Here is a 21,972-nt window from a genome sequence, read left to right as displayed (position 1 = left end):
ACGGTCAGTGACGCCGAGATGACGATCGCAAATAATCGCGCTCAGACACTTGGCCGTTTCAGGGCCGCATTGAATTCCCCCAGGCCCCCCCCCCCCCACCCCCTCGACACCTTCTTGTTATGTATTCATGAGTCTTTTTTGGGGGGGGGGGGGGGTTAGATCGCGTAAATATAAATGTGTCGTCAAACCCACCACCACCCGACAACACTGCCAATTCGAGTACGATGTTGCGCCAGTAATTACTCAAATTGTAAACGTTGTGGGTTTGCTCTCCAACACACCGGTGTTGCTGTACTGGTAACGAATTGGCAAGTTCTGTTCACGTGACAAACCTTACGAAATCGGCTGTGTCGGGTGGTGGTGGGTTTGACGACACATTTATATTTACGCAATCTAACCCCCCAAAAACCTGTGTATGTACCGCTGTACGTAGCCAACCGTTGCGGGAGTCACCTTCCTCCCCGCCTGGAGGTGTCTCCCTGGCGGTTTCTAGTTAAAACATTTTTAAATCCTTTATATTAAGTTCACTTGCTTGCTTGCGTGCTTACGACCGTGCAAATCTTTCGGTCGTTTTTTAACCCACTTCCCGTGATCCAATCGAGCTGACATTTTGCACACAGACTCGTTGTGCGTGACAATTTATTTTCGTGAAATTTTTTTCCCCAAATTTTACACTTTTTAGGAAAAAATAAATTATATTTAATTACCAATTGCTTAATGGTGGCAGGCAATCATCTGACCCATAGGTGGCAGCCATCTCAAGCCAGAGGACGAGAGGACTCTAGCCGCCACGCATATAAAGGATTTATAGTGAAAAAATTAGTTTTTACGGGTTAATTTTTATTATAAATCACAGCCGCTGAGCCCAAGCCCAGTGGCACGCAACGCCAAGCGGCCAGCTACAAACGGCGTGATCAAAGGGCTTGTGAAGCAGGATTAATTCGTTCACACGTGTTCGTGAATTGAGCATAAGAGCTGTACGAACTTGAGACGTTGGGAAGGAATTGCAAAGTCAAGCATTTGCGAGGGGGGAGAAAGCAGCAAGAGAAGCGTTTGTGACCTGCAGTGTGGTGAGAGCGGGCGAGTGAATGGGTGGGTGGCTGAGTGAGTAGCTAATCGAGTGGCTGAGTGCTTTGTTGTGGCCTGCAGCGTGGTGGTTGAATAGTGTGGATCGGACATAAGGAATCGGTCTGTTAGAGTGCTCGTAATGTCCATGGGAACAACAATCATGGAAGTTGCAATAGATGCGTGACAAGGAAGCGAGGTGTTGTCTAACCGATCAATCAACCCCGACTGCTTAACGTTGCATTGTTATCAGGTGGTGCACCGAGGTAGGGTCTCTGGGTGTGATTCACCGCCACACACGGCCAACAAGACGTGTCCAGATCTTTGAGAGAGCGTGACACACGCGTGGTGAGAGCTTATTGGAGAGTAAATTTAATATACTGATACTGATGCAGTTTATTTTTTAGTTTTTTTACGTGGTGGTTTAGTTGCTGCAGCTACATACTATTAACATTCCTTCCCTTTATTAATGCTATCCCTACTCCCTCCCTTTGATGCTGCTAATCCTGCATAATGCACGGGCATAATATGACTTTGAAACCCCCCGCCCACCTCCTACGCATTCCACAAGTAGTACTAATCCCATATCTGCATTTCCCATAAGTATGCTAAATTCCTCTTGATATGCAAATTATTTTGTCAAGGCGCTCTTCCCCCTCCAACCCAGCTTAAATATACGCTGCCAAGCCTGGTGGTGTTCATTCAGACGCTGTCTTTCCGACAGACCTGTTCTTCACCTGAGGACGGCTGCTTGCGTTGTGGCCGAAACATCGTGAGAATTGCATTATTTTATAATGTTTTGTTTTATTATTTTATTATTTCCCTTCTACGTGACTTTACCGAAAGAACCAAGAAGATAAACACAAGTCTCGTTTTGTTGTTGTGTGTGTGTGTGTGAACATCAGAGGGCAAACACCAATTAAAACGCAAAATTCAATATCGCGCGTGCAAATACGGCGATGGAAATGATTTACTCATGAAAACCCTCGCCGAGTTCCAGGCGTGCCTTGTTACAACTCCGATGTTTGGCCAATCCCATTAACGAGCGGCTTGAGTCGAATGCGAGAGGCAACTGGAGAAGCTGCAGACCCCCCCACGCATGCCAGGGGTGCCGGAAGATGTGTGCCGGTAAACACTCGGCACTGTCAACTCACAGCCACCTCTGCAGCCAGACGCAGCTGACAAAACACCTGGCAAGCCCTAGCGGCCACGCCATCAAAATATCAGGCTGAGAACCTGCTTAGCTTTCGATGTTTGAAGGGAGGGCATTTAGGGTGATAACGGTGGCGTAAAACAGGCCAACATCAAACGGTTCTGGCGTGCACGACAACAACAAAAGGCTGCAAAGCAAAAAGTGAAACATCATACAGCGGAAAAATGTCACGACATCAAACGGTGCCAAAGCGATGCACCGTAGCTCAGAAGACAGAACAAGAGGGGGGGGGGGGTCTTGCTCTCCAGCGAACTCCTTGAGGGTCGCCGGTAGAGACTGGAACACAGGAGGTGGTGCGTGACGAGCAGCCACAGTGAGAGATAGACTGGACATGGGGGGCGAGGGCATGCAGGGGAGAAGAGATGGGGAGAGGTAGGAGAGCACGTGGAGGGGAGTAGAGTGAGATGAGAGGTAGGAGAGTTGCGTGGAGGGGAGTAGAGTGAGATGAGAGGGGAGAGGTAGGAGAGTGCGTGGAGGGGAGTAGAGTGAGATGAGAGGGGAGCGGTAGGAGAGCGCGTGGAGGGGAGTGAGATGAGAGGGTAGAGGTGGGAGAGTGCGTGGAGGGGAGTGAGATGAGAGGGCAGAGGTAGGAGAGCGCGTGGGGTGGAGTGGAGTGAGATGGGAGGGGAGAGGTAGGAGAGGTAGGAGAGTTTGTGGAGGGGAGTGGAGTGAGATGAGAGGGGAGAGGCAGGAGAGTGCGTGGAGGGGAGTAGAGTGAGATGAGAGGGGAGAGGTAGGAGAGTACGTGGAGGGGATTAGAGTGGGATGAGAGGGGAGAGGTAGGAGAGTGCGTGGAGGGGAGTAGAGTGAGATGGGAGGGGAGAGGTAGGAGAGTACGTGGAGGGGAGTAGAGTGGGATGAGAGGGGAGAGGTAGGAGAGTGCGTGGAGGGGAGTAGAGTGAGATGAGAGGGGAGAGGTAGGAGAGCGCGTGGAGGGGAGTAGAGTGAGATGAGAGGGGAGAGGTAGGAGAGTGCGTGGAGGGGAGTAGAGTGAGATGAGAGGGGAGAGGTAGGAGAGCGCGTGGAGGGGAGTAGAGTGAGATGGGAGGGGAGAGGTAGGAGAGTACGTGGAGGGGAGTAGAGTGAGATGGGAGGGGAGAGGTAGGAGAGTGCGTGGAGGGGAGTAGAGTGAGATGAAAGGGGAGAGGTAGGAGAGCACGTGGAGGGGAGTAGAGTGAGATAAGAGGGGAGATGTAGGAGAGTGCGTGGAGGGGAGTGAGATGAGAGGGGAGAGGTAGGAGAGTGCGTGGAGGGGAGCAGAGTGAGATGAGAGGGGAGAGGCAGGAGAGCGCGTGGAGGGGAGCAGAGTGAGATGAGAGGGGAGAGGCAGGAGAGTGCGTGGAGGGGAGTAGAGTGAGATGAGAGGGGAGAGGTAGGAGAGCGCGTGGAGGGGAGTAGAGTGAGATGGGAGGGGAGAGGTAAGAGAGTACGTGGAGGGGAGTAGAGTGAGATGGGAGGGGAGAGGTAGGAGAGTGCGTGTAGGGGAGTAGAGTGAGATGAGAGGGGAGAGGTAGGAGAGCGCGTGGAGGGGAGTAGAGTGAGATGAGAGGGGAGAGGTAGGAGAGTGCGTGGAGGGGAGTAGAGTGAGATGAGAGGGGAGAGGTAGGAGAGCGCGTGGAGGGGAGTAGAGTGAGATGAGAGGGGAGAGGTAGGAGAGTGCGTGGAGGGGAGTGGAGTGAGATGAGAGGTAGGAGAGTGCGTGGTGAGGCGACGCCCGGCGCTGTTTCCTGGAGGGCGCCGTAAGAGCGGAGCCCCCTCCACACTCCCAGCGAGCACGGCCCAGCCTCACAAAGTCATCCACACGGGGCCCCGAGGGCGAAACTACGCACGAGGTAAACACCGCCACCACCACCACCTGTACTAACATCCCCCTCCTCCCCCCACCACCACCAACCCCCTCCTTCAACCACCGCCACCACCACCCTCTTACTCCCCCCCACCACCACCACCACCCTCTTACTCCCCCCCACCACCTCCCCCCACCACCACCACCACCCTCTTACTCCCCCCCACCACCACTCCCCCCACCACCACCATCACCCTCTTCCTCTCCACTGCCACCACCTCCCCCCACCACCACCACCACCCTCTTACTCCCCCCCACCACCTCCCCCCACCACCACCCTCTTACTCACCCCCACCACCACCCTCCTCCCCCCCACCACCACCACCCTCCTCCCCCCCACCACCACCCTCCCCCCCACCACCACCCTCCTCCCCCCCACCACCACCACCACCCTCCTCACCACCACCACCCTCCTCCCCCCCACCACCACCACCACCCTCCTCCCCCCCACCACCACCACCCTCCTCCCCCCCACCACCACCACCCTCTTCTCCCTCCCCCACCACAGCTGCCAAGGCGGGGCCGTCCACCCAAGGGATCCGTGGTCGTTATGAGCACGAGATCTCAACACCCGCGTTACGTTTCCGTGTTTTTCAGAGCAACAATAATAGAAATCGATTGTTTGGCATATTTGTTGATACGTTTGATTTATATTTTTATATGCATCTTCAAAATATCGGCGATGTATTTAACACTTTTTTTTGCCAGTATCAAAATATGAAAAAGTAAGAAGAGGTTTTACCCTTTCTGGAAATAAAACGGGTGTTAGGATGTTCATGATATAGCTGCTCACTCCGAGCCAAGGCCGTAGCCATGGAGTCAACATTGGGGGGGACCAAATCTTCCAGGGGGTCTGGGGGTCCCAACCCAGAAAAAGAAAAAAATTAGAAAACTGATTTCCTGCCTAAAGTATAAAAAAGTTCCCTAACGCATGGGATGGACTTTTAATTTATTTTTTTACAATAATGTCTAATAGTGTATTGTATTACATTGCTCTGTTTTTACTTTTTTACCATTTCTTGTTCCATTGTATGTAATGGCAGAGATTAGGGATTCATAAAGTACAACCATAACCACAATCATATTAACAGAAATCTATGCATTGTTATATGAAGGCAAGTCCAGATATTGTGGCCAAGGTTTAGCAAATTGTTGTTTTTAGTATTTGTTATAGCAATATATGGAGGGGGGGACATTTTGAGCATATTTGAATATTGGGGGGGGATGTGTCCCCCCCAAATATATATTATAATTACGGCCTTGCTCTGAGCAATAAATGCTCCGATACGTGTGGCATCGTCCTTGTACTGGTGACCTTTTGACGCTCTCTGGTGTGACACTGGTGATGAGACAAGACCATAAAGAAGGCTGTCTCTAGTGTAGGCCAATCAGTTTCAGAGTCAATGTGTTCATTCTCAGAGCACTGTTTCACGTTCAGCACAATTACGTGTGGTTAACGGCAACTTCATTCCTTGCGAAAGGCACCTATTTGGTGTTTGAACATCTTGACACCTGCTTTATTGCCAGTAAGGATAAAACCTATTCTTATTTTTCATCTTGATTTTTTTTATTTAGCACTTATTTAACGTGTAAATTATCGGCATATTACATAACTTGATGACCTTAATTACCGACGAATTGTAATTTAGAGCTCCTTCCGTCAATCCACCGCTGGATGAAGGCCTTCCCACGGGGTATTGTTTGACCATACTTCACCAAGTTGTTCAGTGTGGGATGGTAAAATTGGGGGGGGGGGGGGGGCAGAGTAGGTGGGTGGGGGGATGCAGTACAAGGGAAAGACCCCGGAACGGATATCGCTCGCCAATGATGTTAACCGTGGGCAGGAATGAAACGGAAGTGCTCGAGTTCATAGTGCGGTGCACGGGCCATTTCATCTGAGGTCTGCCCATGTGTTCGATACAGTAACACAGTGTGCGTTGAAAATACAAAGAAGACTATGAACGTGTCTGGAATTGCATTGAGGAGGCGGCAAGAGGAACTCGTGAGTCAGAGTATTATCTCTGCAGGTTTCAAATAATTCAAACTGTTCAGAAAAATAAGTGGCCGTGGGTAGAACTCACCACGGTGACGAGATGTTAACTACCTCGCCTGGTTTACAGGAGGTCGTGGGTTCGATCCCGAACCTGTTTGCGTGTCTATCTCTCTCATCATCATCATTATCACGGTGGCTAGGAGATGTTAACTACCTCGCCTGGTTTACAGGAGGTCGTGGGTTCGATCCCGAACCTGTTTGCGTGTCTATCTCTCTCATCATCATCATTATCACGGTGGCTAGGAGATGTTAACTACCTCGCCTGGTATACAGGAAGTCGTGGGTTCGATCCCGAACCTGTTTGCGTGTCTATCTCTCTCATCATCATCATTATCACGGTGGCTAGATGTTAACTACCTCGCCTGGTATACAGGAAGTCGTGGGTTCGATCCCGAACCTGTTTGCGTGTCTATCTCTCTCATCATCATCATTATCACGGTGGCTAGGAGATGTTAACTACCTCGCCTGGTTTACAGGAGGTCGTGGGTTTGATCCCGAACCTGTTTGCGTGTCTATCTCTCTCATCATCATCATTATCACGGTGGCTAGGAGATGTTAACTACCTCGCCTGGTTTACAGGAGGTCGTGGGTTCGATCCCGAACCTGTTTGCGTGTCTATCTCTCTCATCATCATCATTATCACGGTGGCTAGGAGATGTTAACTACCTCGCCTGGTATACAGGAAGTCGTGGGTTCGATCCCGAACCTGTTTGCGTGTCTATCTCTCTCATGATCGTCATTATCACGGCGGCTAGGAGATGTTAACTACCTCGCCTGGTTTACAGGAGGTCGTGGGTTCGATCCCGAACCTGTTTGCGTGTCTATCTCTCTCATCATCATCATTATCACGGTGGCTAGGAGATGTTAACTACCTCGCCTGGTATATAGGAAGTCGTGGGTTCGATCCCGAACCTGTTTGCGTGTCTATCTCTCTCATCATCGTCATTACCACGGCTGCTAGGAGATGTTAACTACCTCGCCTGGTTTACAGGAGGTCGTGGGTTCGATCCCAACCCTGTTGCCTCCTGTATATTGACAGCTTGCGTGTTCTCCGGTTTTTCCCTCCACATTTATAACCAACACCATCATGCGTTCAGAGTATTTGGCTGCTTTAAATTCCCACTCGATAAGCCACTTCGTTGAGCTATCATTTGTGATAGCCAGGCCGCCTCTGAAAAATAACTTCCTGGTAAAATGAAAATTGTTTAGAAAGGATAATGCAGGCGGTCAAGACGAGTGAAGGAGTGGCAGCCAAGGAATGGAACGCGCATCCGAGATAACGTCCCCCAGGGAGATGGAACGATGATACAATCGGATCGTGTGCAGGTGCTGGGTGGATCATTTCAGCGTGGGATCGTGAGAGGTGGCGGCGGCGGCTTTTGGGGGATGCCTTCATCCAGCAGTGGGTTGCCCATGGCTGATGAAGACGAGTTGGCATGCGATCGCCCTGTCACGTCTGAAAGGTTTACCGTGTTTCTGCATTTTATCACTTTGGAGCCAACTGTGTTTGTGTTTTTTCGTTGTTTTATGGTGGACCCAGAAAAAACAAAACACAAATGCAGGGCCTGCAGGGTTTCACCCTGTGAACCTGGGGTCATCTTTTACCGCGAGTCCAATTTTCTACTGTCAAAAACATTCCAATGAAAACCTTCCGAAAAAACTGGTTTTATTTCACTCGTAAAAACCGACTCACGCCCATGCTCATCAGCACGCGTTCGACAAAAAAACAGCGCCGTGTCGGGTAAACACGTTGTTCCTGCTGAAGGATCCAATGGGTAAGTGTGTGTGTAGCCCAAGTCTGTCGCATTTCAAAGGTGTCCCCAGTAGCCCAGTGGGCCAGAGCACTGAGCTGGCAACGCTGAGATCAGGTACGCATGTACGTTGAACTTCTTTCGCACCGTACGTAGCCAACCGTGCTAATCGTAGGATGGGCGAGTGTGTGGGTGAGTGACAATGTGAGTGGGTGAGTGACTATGTGAGTCAATGCACGTACGTACGTTACATTTCTTTCGCACCGTACGTATCCAACCATGCTAATCGTAGGATGGGCGAGTGTGTGGGTGAGTGACAATGTGAGTGGGCGAGTGACTATGTGAGTGGGTGAGTGACTATGTGAGTCAATGCACGTACGTACGTTAAACTTCTTTCGCACCGTACGTAGCCAAGCGTGCTAATCGTAGGATGGGCGAGTGTGTGGGTGAGTGACTATGTGAGCGGGTGAGTGACTATGTGAGTCTATGCACGTACGTACGTTAAACTTCTTTCGCACCGTACGTATCCAACCGTGCTCATCGGAGGTGCGGGGGAAGGACGAGAAACTAAACACTAAAAAACTGATTGAAGGAAATTAGTTTTCAATATAGATTTTAAAGTGCATAGCTCCGGCGGCTTCCTAATATCATAAGGAAGAGCATTCAAGACGACGGCAGAATCGCATCTAAAGGAGTGCGATGCAGTGACCGTCTTTGTTCGATGACGAGCCAAAGGCCGCTGCGTGCGATCCCAATTCAGTCCTTTGCAATGAAATTCTTCGAATTTGCCAAATTTGGACCATGACGCCGGCACAAATATGCCCTTTTCATTTAGAATGACCTCGGAGGATCTCAAACGTCCGCTGTGAAGCAGACGGCGCGTAGCGTTTCACGGTCAATAATAACCAGGGCGGCCTGCTGGACTCGAACCGCGAACCTTGGGCAACAAGCGGGCGAACGGCACTTCCGCTCGGACCACGTCACCCCACAACGTGTTCCCGTCGTGCCCCAGCACCAGCCGGCGGGCCTGCTGTCCGTAGAGACCCCGACGGTCAAAACACTTCTCATGCCAACCGGGGGGGCCGCGCAGCCACCCCAACGCTCGCATTCGGTCGAGCAGAGAGCACTACCTCATATTCTAAGGTTAGTCACGTAGGTAAAAAATTAAAATTAAAATTAATAAAAGTAAAATTAAAAATAAATAAAAATAAAAATCACGACGTTTCGGAGGCAACACAAGCTTCCGTCTTCAGGTGGAACCGTCACAGCACGATAGCTGTATCAAGTAACGTCGTGATTTTTATTTTATTTTTATTTTACTTTTATTAATTAAAAATTTTTACCTACGTGACTTTACCGAAAACCTTAGAATATGAATCCTTGCAGTCACGAAAGCTTCAAATCTAGAATCACTACCTCACTTCGCCCGGGCGCGCAGAGAGGGCCCTGCTACGTGGAGCTGCGCGAGACTGGAAGAGCTGTGAAGCCCGAGGGCAGTGGGCAATTTTTGTTGTTGTCTCGAGTCTCTGGCAGAGTTGTCCAGCGGGTTTATCGGCCGCGTGGTGTGTGTGGGGAGCGGTAGCGCAGTGGTTTAGCGCTACGCTGCGCTACAAAACCCGGAGTTCGATTGCCACTCACAGCCGACGCCAGTGACGATTATCGGAACCGGTCCTGGGCCACCCCTAGGTCTACTCAGCCTCATACGAGTACCTGGTGCAGTGTGTAAACGTCTCCACGAGGGAGACAAAGGTGGCAGGACACGGTGCTGGCCACCCTCCCCATTGTGTGCCGTGCCAGTCTTCATAGGTGTTCGCTAACAGCACTTGCCCCAACAGTCTGTTAAGGTTATACAAGGATCTTTGGTGTTTGGGAGACCACGGGTCACATTGACAAAGAGTTGAATATTTAATTATTATTATACACTGATTATATACGTCGAGCCAACAGACTCGCCGTGTGGGGTTTTTGCGGTCGTGTTGTATGGCTCGCCAATGGGCTTTCATGTCGCGTCGCGTGTTTGTTATGTCACAAAGCCCAACCCGTGGGAAATGTATCGGGTCCGCCTCTGTTTCACTCCACGTGGCTGGGAGCTTTTTCCAGCAGCTGAAATTTAGAATTCAGTTCCTCGAGCAGCTATCTTTGCGTAGCTTTTTTTGAGTGCTGCTCCATCGTACGCTGCGGGTTTCCCTGGTCGCTGTGGTTTCCTTCACATGCGAGACACCCGCCACGTGGCATCGGTCCAACTTCCCTACGCAGGATCCTGCTGAAAACGTTAGCCGAGAAATGATACCGCGTGTTTTTCGCCGATGTGCTGCGTAGCTCCCCGATGTGTTTCCGGCTAGTAGTGAGCTCAGTTCAGTTCCTGAAGAGGGCCCAAGCACATGGAGCGAAACGTCGGGCATCGCGCAGGGAAAGCGCGCGACACGACACTCGAGCATCGGCGCGTTGGCACGCGTCGTTTCGCCGCCGCAGGGCAGACACGTGACCTCACCTGGCACCAAAAATGTCTTTCTTAGCCAAGTCGACTCCAGACACCACCTTCACTCGCAGGATCCTTGACTCGTTCTGCGAGCGCAAACGAAAAGACAACTGGCAGAAAATGATGAGACACAGCGAGGTGCACGGCGCACGACCTGGCAGAAGTGTGGGGTGGTCCTCGATTAAATGTGCGATAGATAATCCATGAAGCTGGCTGGATAAGGAACCCAGACGTCAATTTCGAACGTTTGTTGCCGTTCCAAAAATCGATTGCTCATTCCCCTGCAACGCACCGCCGCACGAGAGAAGACGACCCACAGACGTCTGGGATGCATAGGCATTGTCTTGAGAATGGGCAGCTTTGGAGGGTGTATTTGAGTGAAGTTTTGCTGAGTTCACTGACAAGTTGTATGTATGTATGATGTTGAACTTCTTTCACACCGTTCGCAGACAACCGTGCTAATCGGATGGGCGTGGATAATTTTTTTTAAACAAGTTGGGGGGAAAAAATCATGCTTTGCTCGTGGATGATGTAAAGATTTAGCGGAACAGAAACTGTCAGCACAATAAAAAAAAAATGTGCGTGTTTTCAAATAGCTCTATTTACTCTGGTTATTTCTCCCAAGTTTTGGACAACCCCTTTGGTAAATTTTAGCCGGCTTTCAAATCGGGTGAGTTCCCAATAGCAACTCTACTCTCGACTAGAGTTTGGCACAGGGCACCTCCCCCAGTTACAGATGAACGGACAGAGCCAGTGCAAAATAAGCTCTTTCCACCAGAACTTGAAAGCGTGACCTAATATCCGCACAGTGGGTTATCAAGCTTCAGTTCCAGTGAAGCCCCATCAATTCGCAGTGGTCGGTAAAACGGGCGATCGCAGGCCATACCGCCAGATTCCACCACGGTGTTAAAGTTTGTGCCACGCGCACACACATACTGGTACGGTACGAAACCACTGCAGTGCGCCAGCTGATACAACACTTAAGCACAAAATTAAATGTCCGCAGTGCATTAGAAGGTGTGATGATACGTTTAGCGGGCACACTCCTGGCGTTCCTCCTGTGATACCCGCTCCCCGGGGTGGCGCATCTATGGTGTGTAGCGATCCATCGATTCGTTGATCGAAACGGAGTGTTGTTTTCCTCGCAACGCAGAAGCTATAGGGTCCGCCGATATTCCTATCATCCATGGCCCTATTCTGCCTATTTGAAAATTTCCGCAATAAAGCCCTGGCTCCACGTCAAATGTTTTCCCCTTTATCTCTTTGATAGATTTCTTTTTCCTTCTGCAAAAATTTCGAATATTTACGGTTTCCGAATTTTTGTTATAACAATTTCAGAGGCATTTCTTATTACATTTCAGATATTTTTTTATCCACTTTGAAGCAGGTTCTTAATTTCACCCCCACCCCTCCCCCCCTTTTAAAATATAAACTCATAAAATCAGGGTTATTAAAATTTGTGACCTGGAAATTCTCGCAGCATCAGTTCACCATAATGAGACACATTTTTTTTTACTTTTCGAGGTGCAGAAGCCATGTTTTTATCTTCCCATCGGCAATTGCTGGAGCGGAGAGGTGGCTGGGTGGCTGGGTGGCTGGGGGACAATTTCCACATCAGAGGGCACCGAGCCGGCACTGGCTGAGATCTCGGGATCGAAGTCTGGTTTCAGCCGCCCGTGATTAAGCTGGGTTCTCAAGTGTGTCGAATTGATGATCTCATTTCCCCCCAGTCACCAGGCTTCTTCTTAGTTGTTGTTGTCGAACGGCTGATGTAGATGTGGAGCAACCACGACAATCTACATTCAGGTGGCGTTATGAGCAGCGAAGTGTAATCGCCGTGATGTCTCCTTCGTATTTGTGGATCGGGCGTTACATCGTTATAGGTCTGTTCTGGATGATCATAGTCAGTACACTGGAATTATCCATCTGCGCATCAGGTATCCGCATCTGCCATGGTTTGTGCAGATGCGGTTTAGGATGGAACAGTAATTGAACCCCAAAAAAAATCATTTAACGTCTATTATTCATTCATTCATTCATTTGGAATGTTATGTCTCCGAGAATTAAAACGTTCAGTTTAACAAGTGCAACAAACACTCGATGTGTGTCCAACCCGCGGACGAGAAAATCCATTGTTCTGCACTTCTGCGCTTCCATGCCTATCGCCGCCTTCACCGAGCCACACTGCCCAGCGTGAAGTATCGTCACTTTTAAATGAGCCAATTGTGTATAAAGCTCATACAGTCCACAGCATAGCATATCTGACCACTGCATATTCGTCCTGACCAAATAATCACCCACACCCAAAGCAGTACTTGTGCGTGGTGTGGCTGTCAATTTCTCTAGACGTTCACACAGCTGACCTTTTCACGTATCCGCCTACAGCTCAGTTCCCTGCGAGTCGGACGTGCGACGTTGTCATTCATGCTGGGAGGGGGGATTCAAACAGTCGCTAGGTCTGGAGAAAATCTGAGTACAGCGATGTACAGGCAATCACAAGCCACTAATTCCCAACCCAAGTCAGAATTTTGGCACAAGCTCTCCGACTCACAGCTTCGACTGCCGGTCTGGGGTTGAGTCGGCCCATCATCCCCTCTGGGGTCAATAAAACGAGCAGCACCTTGTGACAAGCGAATAGCGTTCACGCTGCGAGAGAGAGAGAGATGGCGAGCGAGACGAGCTTGAATTTTCACCACTCGCTAACAGAAACGAGGGACTGACTGCCAGCTCGGTTGAGCGGCGGGGAGGACAGTTCCTCCCCTTCGTGACATTGCCTTCATACTCTTGAGTTCTTTCGGTAAAGTCACGTAGGTAGAAAAAATAATAGATCACGACGTTTCGATCGCCGCGCAAGCAATAAAGCCCTGAAGACGGTTGCTTGTGCGGCGATCGAAACGTCGTGTTCCATTATTATTTATTCTACCCACGTGACTTTACCGAAAGAATTCCTGCAGTCACGAAAGCTCCAAATCAAGATTGCACACTGTCTTCCTTCAATGAAACGGCGACGAGCCAAAAAAAAAAGTGGATCGGGAAGATCTCCCCGTGCATCACGCCCGCTGGCAGGAGGGGCCGCTCCACCAAAAGAACTCCCCCCCCCCCCCCCACGATCGGAGAACGCCGCGCCCGTCACATCGCCATCGGTGAGCGCTGCTCGCAGCGACCGTCAGGGCCCCACGCAGCTGCCAAGACGCATCATGATCTCGTCATGCTCACAGCCTCCCCCCGCCAGCCCAGCCTCAGCCCACGCACTCCCCCCCCCCCTCCAAATACCGCCCCCCCCCAACAACTACCCCAACCCCCCCGTCATGCTCACAGCCTCCCCCCGCCAGCCTCAGCCCACGCGCTCCCCCCCTCCCTCCAAACACCGCCCCCCCCCCCAACAACTACCCCCCCCGTCATGCTCACAACCTCCCCCCGCCAGCCTCAGCCCACGCGCTCCCCCCCCCTCCCTCCAAACACCGCCCCCCCCCCAACAACTACCCCAACCCCCCCCCCCGTCATGCTCACAGCCTCCCCCCGCCAGCCCAGCCCACGTGCTCCCCCCCCCTCCCTCCAAACACCGCCCCCCCCAACAACTACCCCAACCCCCCCGTCATGCTCACGTGCCCCCCCCCCCTCCAAACACCTCCCCCCCCCCACAACAACTACCCCCCCCCCCGTCATGCTCACAGCCTCCCCCCGCCAGCCCAGCCTCGGCCCACGCGCCCCCCCCCCCAAACTCCGCCACCCCTCCCCCCAGCGACTACCCCAAACCCCCCCCCCCTCCCCTATTCTGCGATGCACTCAAGAAATTAAGTGCCCAACGGAGCCAATGCAGTGTGCTAATGGACCTGGTGGGGGAGGGGGGGCTGTCAGCTGTGTGAAGCTCGTCATCTTGTTGGGTGCGGTGGGGCGGTTGATCTGCAATTGCGTGTACGTTGATCACGCACGTACGCACGCATGTTGGACTTCTTATGCACCATACGTAGCCAACCGTGCAATGCTACGGGCGAACGATCGAAGCGGGCAGTGGCGTTACGATGTGACCCATGGTTTGACACGGAGTCACGTGGGAGAGACCTACAGATTTACAGAGACGCCCATAGACTCGCATAGACACCAATATACTCAAAGAGAGAGACCGACTCATAGACTCGCATAGACACCAATAGACTCACATAGTCACAGACTCGTAGACACCCATGGACGCCCATAGACTCGCATAGACACCAATAGACTCACATAGTCACAGACTCGTAGACACCCATAGACGCCCATAGACTCGCATAGACACCAATAGACTCACATAGTCACAGACTCGTAGACACCCATAGACGCCCATAGACTCGCATAGACACCAATAGACTCACATAGTCACAGACTCGTAGACACCCATAGATGCCCATAGACTCGCATAGACACCAATAGACTCACAGTCACAGACTCGCAGACACCCATAGACGCCCATAGACTCGCATAGACACCAATAGACTCACATAGTCACAGACTCGTAGACACCCATAAACGCCCATAGACTCGCATAGACACCAATAGACTCACATAGTCACAGACTCGTAGACACCCATAGACGCCCATAGACTCGCATAGACACCAATAGACTCACATAGTCACAGACTCGCAGACACCCATAGATGCCCATAGACTCGCATAGACACCAATAGACTCACATAGTCACAGACTCGCAGACACCCATAGACGCCCATAGACTCGCATAGACACCAATAGACTCACATAGTCACAGACTCGTAGACACCCATAAACGCCCATAGACTCGCATAGACACCAATAGACTCACATAGTCACAGACTCGTAGACACCCATAGACGCCCATATACTCGCATAGACACCAATAGACTCACATAGTCACAGACTCGTAGACACCCATAGACGCCCATAGACTCGCATAGACACCAATAGACTCACATAGTCACAGACTCGCAGACACCCATAGACGCCCATAGACTCGCATAGACACCAATAGACTCACATAGTCACAGACTCGTAGACACCCATAGACGCCCATAGACTCGCATAGACACCAATAGACTCACATAGTCACAGACTCGTAGACACCCATAGACGCCCATAGACTCGCATAGACACCAATAGACTCACATAGTCACAGACTCGTAGACACCCATAGACGCCCATAGACTCGCATAGACACCAATAGACTCACATAGTCACAGACTCGCAGACACCCATAGACGCCCATAGACTCGCATAGACACCAATAGACTCACATAGTCACAGACTCGTAGACACCCATAGACGCCCATAGACTCGCATAGACACCAATAGACTCACATAGTCACAGACTCGTAGACACCCATAGACGCCCATAGACTCGCATAGACACCAATAGACTCACATAGTCACAGACTCGCAGACACCCATAGACGCCCATAGACTCGCATAGACACCAATAGACTCACATAGTCACAGACTCGCAGACACCCATAGACGCCCATAGACTCGCCTAAAGAGACCGACCCACAGACTCGCATTGACACCCACAGACTGGCAATAGACACCCAATGACTTAAATACTGTAGACACTTCTTCTTTCGTACTGTGGGGAGTTCCTCGGCATTTTTGTGCAAAGTTCTTGTTGAGATTGGCGGGTGAGTGAGCGAGCGAGCGAGCGAGCCAGTGGACGGCTTTGGGAGTAGCCTTGTGGTGGATGTCTGAAACTCCACCAGGTGGTGGGTCGACGCGCGTGCCTTGCGATCGACGCACGAACCCGCGAAACGTGAACACGAGCAGACGCCGCGGTGAACGGGAATGCTCAGCCCCTAAATGACCTCCGTCACGTACATAAAGTGGTCCAGCGATTAATTATACAAACGGTATTGCCAATTACGCATCGGAAATGCGGCTGAAAAAAAGCACTCGGCCCTCCCTCCTGCTCAGGGCTCATTTTATTTTACGGAAAAGGCCATCTGAGCAGAAAGGTCACTCGAGTGGATTTAATTATGGGGAGGGGGGAGGGAGGGACGCAGCACAGGAGGGGGTGGGGGTAGCGTGGAGAATCCCCATAACTCTGTAGGGGGGGGGGGTCAAGCCGAGTTGAGGGGGGGGGTCGTAGTTTGTCACGTGCGTGCGGCAGCAACACGGCCCCCCCTCTCCCCAGCACCACCGCGGGATACCAGCGGAACTGTGCGGTTCGCGTGAACCCGGCACTAGGCCTCGGCAAGGTAAGGTAAATTAAATGAATGAATAAAGCGCTCTACCTAGCATTTACCGTTATAAACCTTTTTTTATGTCGTAGTACCCCAGCAATTACCCTGTAATCGGGTTATTTGTATGGGGTCAGGGTAAAAGGTAGGCTCGTTGTTTTTAACTTTTACCTTACCTTGCCGAGGCCTACCCGGCACCGTGATGTCGTCGTGGCCCTGGGGGGGTGGGGGGGAGGTGGCTCAAAGGGGAATGACAGAACATTCTTTGCCGGGGTCACGGAGCAGAGCAAGCCCCCTTTTAATAAAAACAACAGAAATAATAATAAAATAACGCCATGCGTTTGGTGTTCGCGCCGTTCTCACAGCGCAGGGCTATCACCGTACGTAGCCAACCGAATAGTACGGGAGGCTACGTACGGCGTGAAAGAAGTTCAACATTCGTACGTACGTGTTTCACGGGCGAGTGCAGTCTTAACGGGAGGAGGCGATGTTTGCCACGTGAGTTTTACCCGATGAAAATAACGCGCGGGTATGTTTTAAAATTCGCCACATTTTTTCGACCGTGACGCTGGCAGACGTGGCATAATCTTCTTCGAGTGACGTCGCGAGGATCTTTAACGTCCCCCACCCCCCTCCTGAAACGGACGCGCGTCATATTCACCCCGCGGTATTGACCAGGGCGGCCTGGCGGATTCCGACCGCGAAGCTCTGCAACAAGCGTGGCACGTCACCGCCCACGCGCGGAATGTCGTTTGAGATCAAAACCGCGTGGATGGCGGCACGGCCGAACCGGCAGTCGGATGAGACGCAGGGAGAGACGAGGGTGGATCTTTGGCCGTGTCACGGTGCGTCCGATTCATCTTCTCATTCCTGGCATTTGTGTGGAGCGCGACTTCCACTCACTCCTGTCCTGGGCCATTGCCCCTACACCCACCCCAGAGTCCTTCAAAGACAAAGATCCCCCATGAAGAATGTAACAGACTGTTGGAGCAAGTGCTGTTAGCGAGCACCTATGAAGGCCGGCACGGCACACGAGGGGGTGGGTGGCCAGCACTACCCCGGCCGCTTTTGTCTCCCCAGGGGCTATGTTTACACATCGCACCAGGTGCTTATTTTTAAGGCTTAGTTGACCTAGGGGAGGTCCTGTACCGCTTCAGATAATCTGTCACTGTTGGTGGTCGGTTCATAGCGCAGCGTGCTGACCGCTACACTGCCACTCTCCACACTCCTTCCCCAATGGCGGAGCCAGGATTTTCAGGTAGGGGAGGAAACCCCTCCAGCAATGAAAAATTATAGGAGTTGTTTGTAAGTAAGGACTTGCCCCTTGCTTTTTATTCGACGCGTGTGCGGCGATGCCGCAGCCATTGATCGAGGGTCGAATTCGAACCGCGCTGTGTGATCGGCATCGCGCTCGCTGAAGGTGAATGCCTTCAGGGAAGTCGTGTTCTGTATACGCACCTGCGCACAATTCTGTGAGTCACTTCTAAACGCTTTGCCGTTACTTATTGCCAATTATGGACTCAGACTATTGTCCTATCATCTCATAGAGTCCCTGGCACGTAATAATATGCTACACAGTGGCAGTGGGGGTCGCAAAATGCCGATTTATTACTAATAAACCCCAATGATACGATAAAAATTAGGGATTTCGATTGGATCATTGGGGGGGCACGTGCCACCCCCACTGGCTCCACCAGTGTCCTTCCCACCGCCCGAAGCACCTGACAACTCCTGGCCACCCGAGTCAACTTTCTTTCAGCTTTTCTGAGACGGCTAACACGATGTGTCCATTCGTCGATTTAAATTGATTCTTGCACGCATGGAACGGTGCATCAAAGTGCGACTCGCACAACATGCTATATATACGGGGTAGTATCAAGCGTGCTGTGACGGTTCCACCTGAAGACAGAAGCTCGTGTTGCCTCCGAAACTTCATGATTTTTATTTTGTTTTACTTTTATTAATTTTAATTTTTTACCTACGTGACTTTACCGAAAAAACCTAAGGCAGTAAGTACTTCACGGGGCAAAGCGTAGGATCGATTGGCGAATTAATTTGCGACCGCCGGAACTCAGAGCGCCGCGTCTCGCCGCCACGGCGGCACGCAAAGGGGCCCGCGGGAATGAAAGTCATCGCGGTGATCCGCACAGAGCGACGCTCTCGAAGCGGTTCCCATTACCGCACCGATCGATGGACTTTGCGACGAGCCCACCTTCTGTCCGGCAGCGTGGAGGAAAACGTTGCCCGCGCGGTCCGGGCAGCGCGCAAGGCGGAGCGGGATCGTTCGTGAGAAGCGCCGGGCGCGTGGAAATCGATACGGCCGCTTCGCATCCACGCAGCCTATTACCGCCATAACGGAGCGGGGTAAATTATTCAAGCTCCGGTATCACCCCCCGTCGCGCGTTATTAATTCATGATTTTTTTTGTTATTAATAAAATATACCTGCACAATACATAACCCATCACATGGCCGCCCGCCCGCCAAGCCCCATCGATGAAAGCGGCTCTTGCCCAGGCCACGCACCGCTCGCTCGCCGGCTCAAACCATAACCCGTGCCCCCCTCAGCCCCAATCCTATTCCCTAATCCTAAACCTCCCCAACCCTAAATCCTTACCCCCTAACCCCGAAAGGCAATGCCTACCCCCGCGCGACACACGGACAAAATCAATCGCACGCAGCTCTGGCCAATGCGCCCTGGAGCCTGCACTTCGGAATTGAAATCGAAATCTGTATTTGTATTTGACACTGGAGGAATCCGATAATACATAAAGCTCTTTTTCACATATGTCCAGGACTTGCCCAGGTGCTGGGTTATGGAGAGCAAGAGAGCTGGGTGGGGTGGGGGGGGAAGCAGACTATGGGCCCCCCCATTTCTTTCCTTTCCCCAGGGCCCATGCCAACCACATGCCGCCACTGTCACCCAGCGTCACAGCTGCTGCAGCTGCAGCTGCTGCTGCTGCTGGTGGTGTGCGCTCAATAGATCATTCAACCGTGGGGCTGCTGCGTTCATTCCGAGGGTATTTTCGAACTTGGCCACTTCCCTCGATGGCGCCCGGCTCGACGTATTGTGGTGTGCGGCGTGGGCGACTGAGGATGGAGCCGCTCCGATAAATAACTTTAGCTCAGATCCATCGTGGTCGGTCCCTTGACACGACAGGCCCTGGCCGCACGTGCGGGGTGTCCGTTACCCATCGAGCGGGACAGAGAACTCTAAATTCTTCAGTCCCTGGGCTTTCGATCTGCCGCAAAGCTTATGGGCAGCCGTAAACCGCATCGGAACAAACCACGCCACGTGCGGATACTTGATGCACAAATAGAAGATTTAAATTAATGCGGTGTGCGACTACGGTCACCACCCAGCACACAACCACGGAACACGTAACGACTGGATGCCCTATTCGCAAATACAAAAGAGAAGGCGTCGTCACAGCGATGCTGCGCCACTCCGTTTTCTGTCCGACTAGATGGGTAACGGACACATGCACTCGCTCAGACACGCTTGGCTTGTCGGCAGGGCCCCTCCTGGGCGCCACGGTGGCGAGATGTTAACTACCTCGCCTGGTATGCAGGAGGTTGTAGGTTCGATCCTGACCCTGATGCCTGTCTGTTCTTCCCGTGGTCACGTGGGTTTTTCTCTGGGTCCTTCGGGTCCCCCCCCCCCCCCCCCACATTTATAAGCGCGCGTTTAGGTTATTTGACCGCTATAAATTTCCACGTGATAAGCCAATTCGTTGAGCTGTCATTCGTGGCCAGGTTGCTTCTGAAAAAGAGCTGTACAGCTCAGTGGGCCTTACCTGGTGAAATAAAAATAAAAAAAAAATAAAAAAAAATGTCCGCTACTCCTGACAGCAATCATCTGGCTCAACCACGTTAGTGTCAATATACAGCTGTCGCTCTACAGTCTGCATCAACATTAGCCGTACAAAGAAGATGAAGAAGAAGGAATACGATAGAATCCTGCAGTTTAAACTGGGTTAATTCTAATCGGTATATAATGGCAAAAAGCCACCGCACCAGAATAACACACAAGCGCATCGAGGACCCACAATGCACTTCTCTGACAGGAACCGCTGGCGGTCTTTGCATAATGCACTAAGTCCGAGTGCTTTCCTTTCTACACCCCCACGCTTCACAAGCCGACAGGAACCGCGGAACCGCGACGGTGTTCGCGGTTGCGCCTCGTGGCTTCCCCCTGGATGTTTTTTTTTCCGGCTTGTACCGCACTTTTGTTTTTCCTACGGCACGACACCCCCGACGTCTCGCTCCACGTGCTGGCGGCTTCTTCGGGAACGGAATCCTTCAGCTCCCAGCACGTGACGCGAAAATTCGGGCATCACGCCGCGGGAAAAAAAAATTGCATGGTACAACCAGAAAGCGGATCGTGGAAACGACAATAAAATAAAGCGGCGATCTAATTGGGTAAATACCGGCCACATTAGTCAAGCCAGCTTAGAAGCCATATCCATGGGCACAACACAGAACAGCTCTGTATCTGTGTATGTAGAACTTCTTTGCACCGTACGTATACAACCGTGCTAATCGAAGGTGCGGGGGAAGGACAACAAAAAGCTCTGACGAGAGTAACATTGCGAATTCGCTTTCAATGCATCTCACGCCTAAATAGGGAGTTGTTAAACCATCACTGGTAAACCGGTAACCGTTTTCATAAAATGATGACTGGTTCAGAAAAATCAGGAAATGGTTTTCAGTTTCCAGTGCAATTGAATAACAAATGCACCGATTGGCGCTGTATATTAAGGCCCACTTAGCTACAGAGCACTTTTTCAGTAGCGACGTGGCCACAAATGATAGCTCAACGAATGGTTCATCACGTCGAAATTTATAGCAGCCAAATACGCAATATGAGAGCGTACAAACAGCACGCTGGCGTAAGTCACCACACGGTAAATTTTCGCTCGCATCTCAATGAAAAGGTATAGGTGCAGCCCTGAAAGTGCTCGCAGACGCCACTACTGACAGAAGAGGCCTCCGCTAGACTGAGCTCTCACGGGGAAATGTTTGTGAATCCCCCAAACAGCAGAGGCTGTTTGGGGGATTCACGAACCTCGCCCCGTGATTTAAACTGACGCGCCAGGAGATGGAAAAGGCAAGCCACAGCCTAATTGTGGCCACCCAATCCGAAACTGTGGACCGTGCAAGTAAACCCACTGTAGTATGCACTCCTTCAACAGAGCAGAAATAGCAAAACTACAAGAACTCTCTCCTGGCTATCAGACTTTGACCCGGGCAATTCGCTGCTCCTGAGACCATATTGTTGCCATCCTCAAAAGAGTCAAATATAATTATTAAGCTGCGTTTTTTTTTATCCCCAAAAGCACTGAAACCCACGTTTTTCCACCTCCATCCTTTTGATCCAGGCCC

At 51.5% G+C, this 21,972-nt stretch overlaps 1 protein-coding gene across 2 annotated transcripts in view; it reads right to left on the bottom strand.

Annotated features, from left to right (window-relative positions):
• The window catches only part of LOC133354264 (E3 ubiquitin-protein ligase NEDD4-like), a 123,463-nt gene that overhangs the window by 89,258 nt on the left and 12,233 nt on the right, over nt 1-21,972 (bottom strand). For both annotated transcript variants that reach the window (XM_061570970.1, XM_061570971.1), the window contains exon 2: nt 10,420-10,493. In XM_061570970.1, the coding sequence (XP_061426954.1) occupies nt 10,420-10,493 (74 nt within the window). The remainder of the gene's footprint in view (nt 1-10,419; nt 10,494-21,972) is intronic.

Source organism: Lethenteron reissneri, chromosome 46 (assembly GCF_015708825.2).
Source record: "Lethenteron reissneri isolate LAM-NWPU_2019-01 chromosome 46, ASM1570882v1, whole genome shotgun sequence".
Classification (NCBI taxonomy): Eukaryota; Metazoa; Chordata; class Hyperoartia; order Petromyzontiformes; family Petromyzontidae; genus Lethenteron; species Lethenteron reissneri.
Note: the sequence above shows the minus strand (reverse complement) of the source record. Positions and strands in the feature narration are given on the sequence as shown.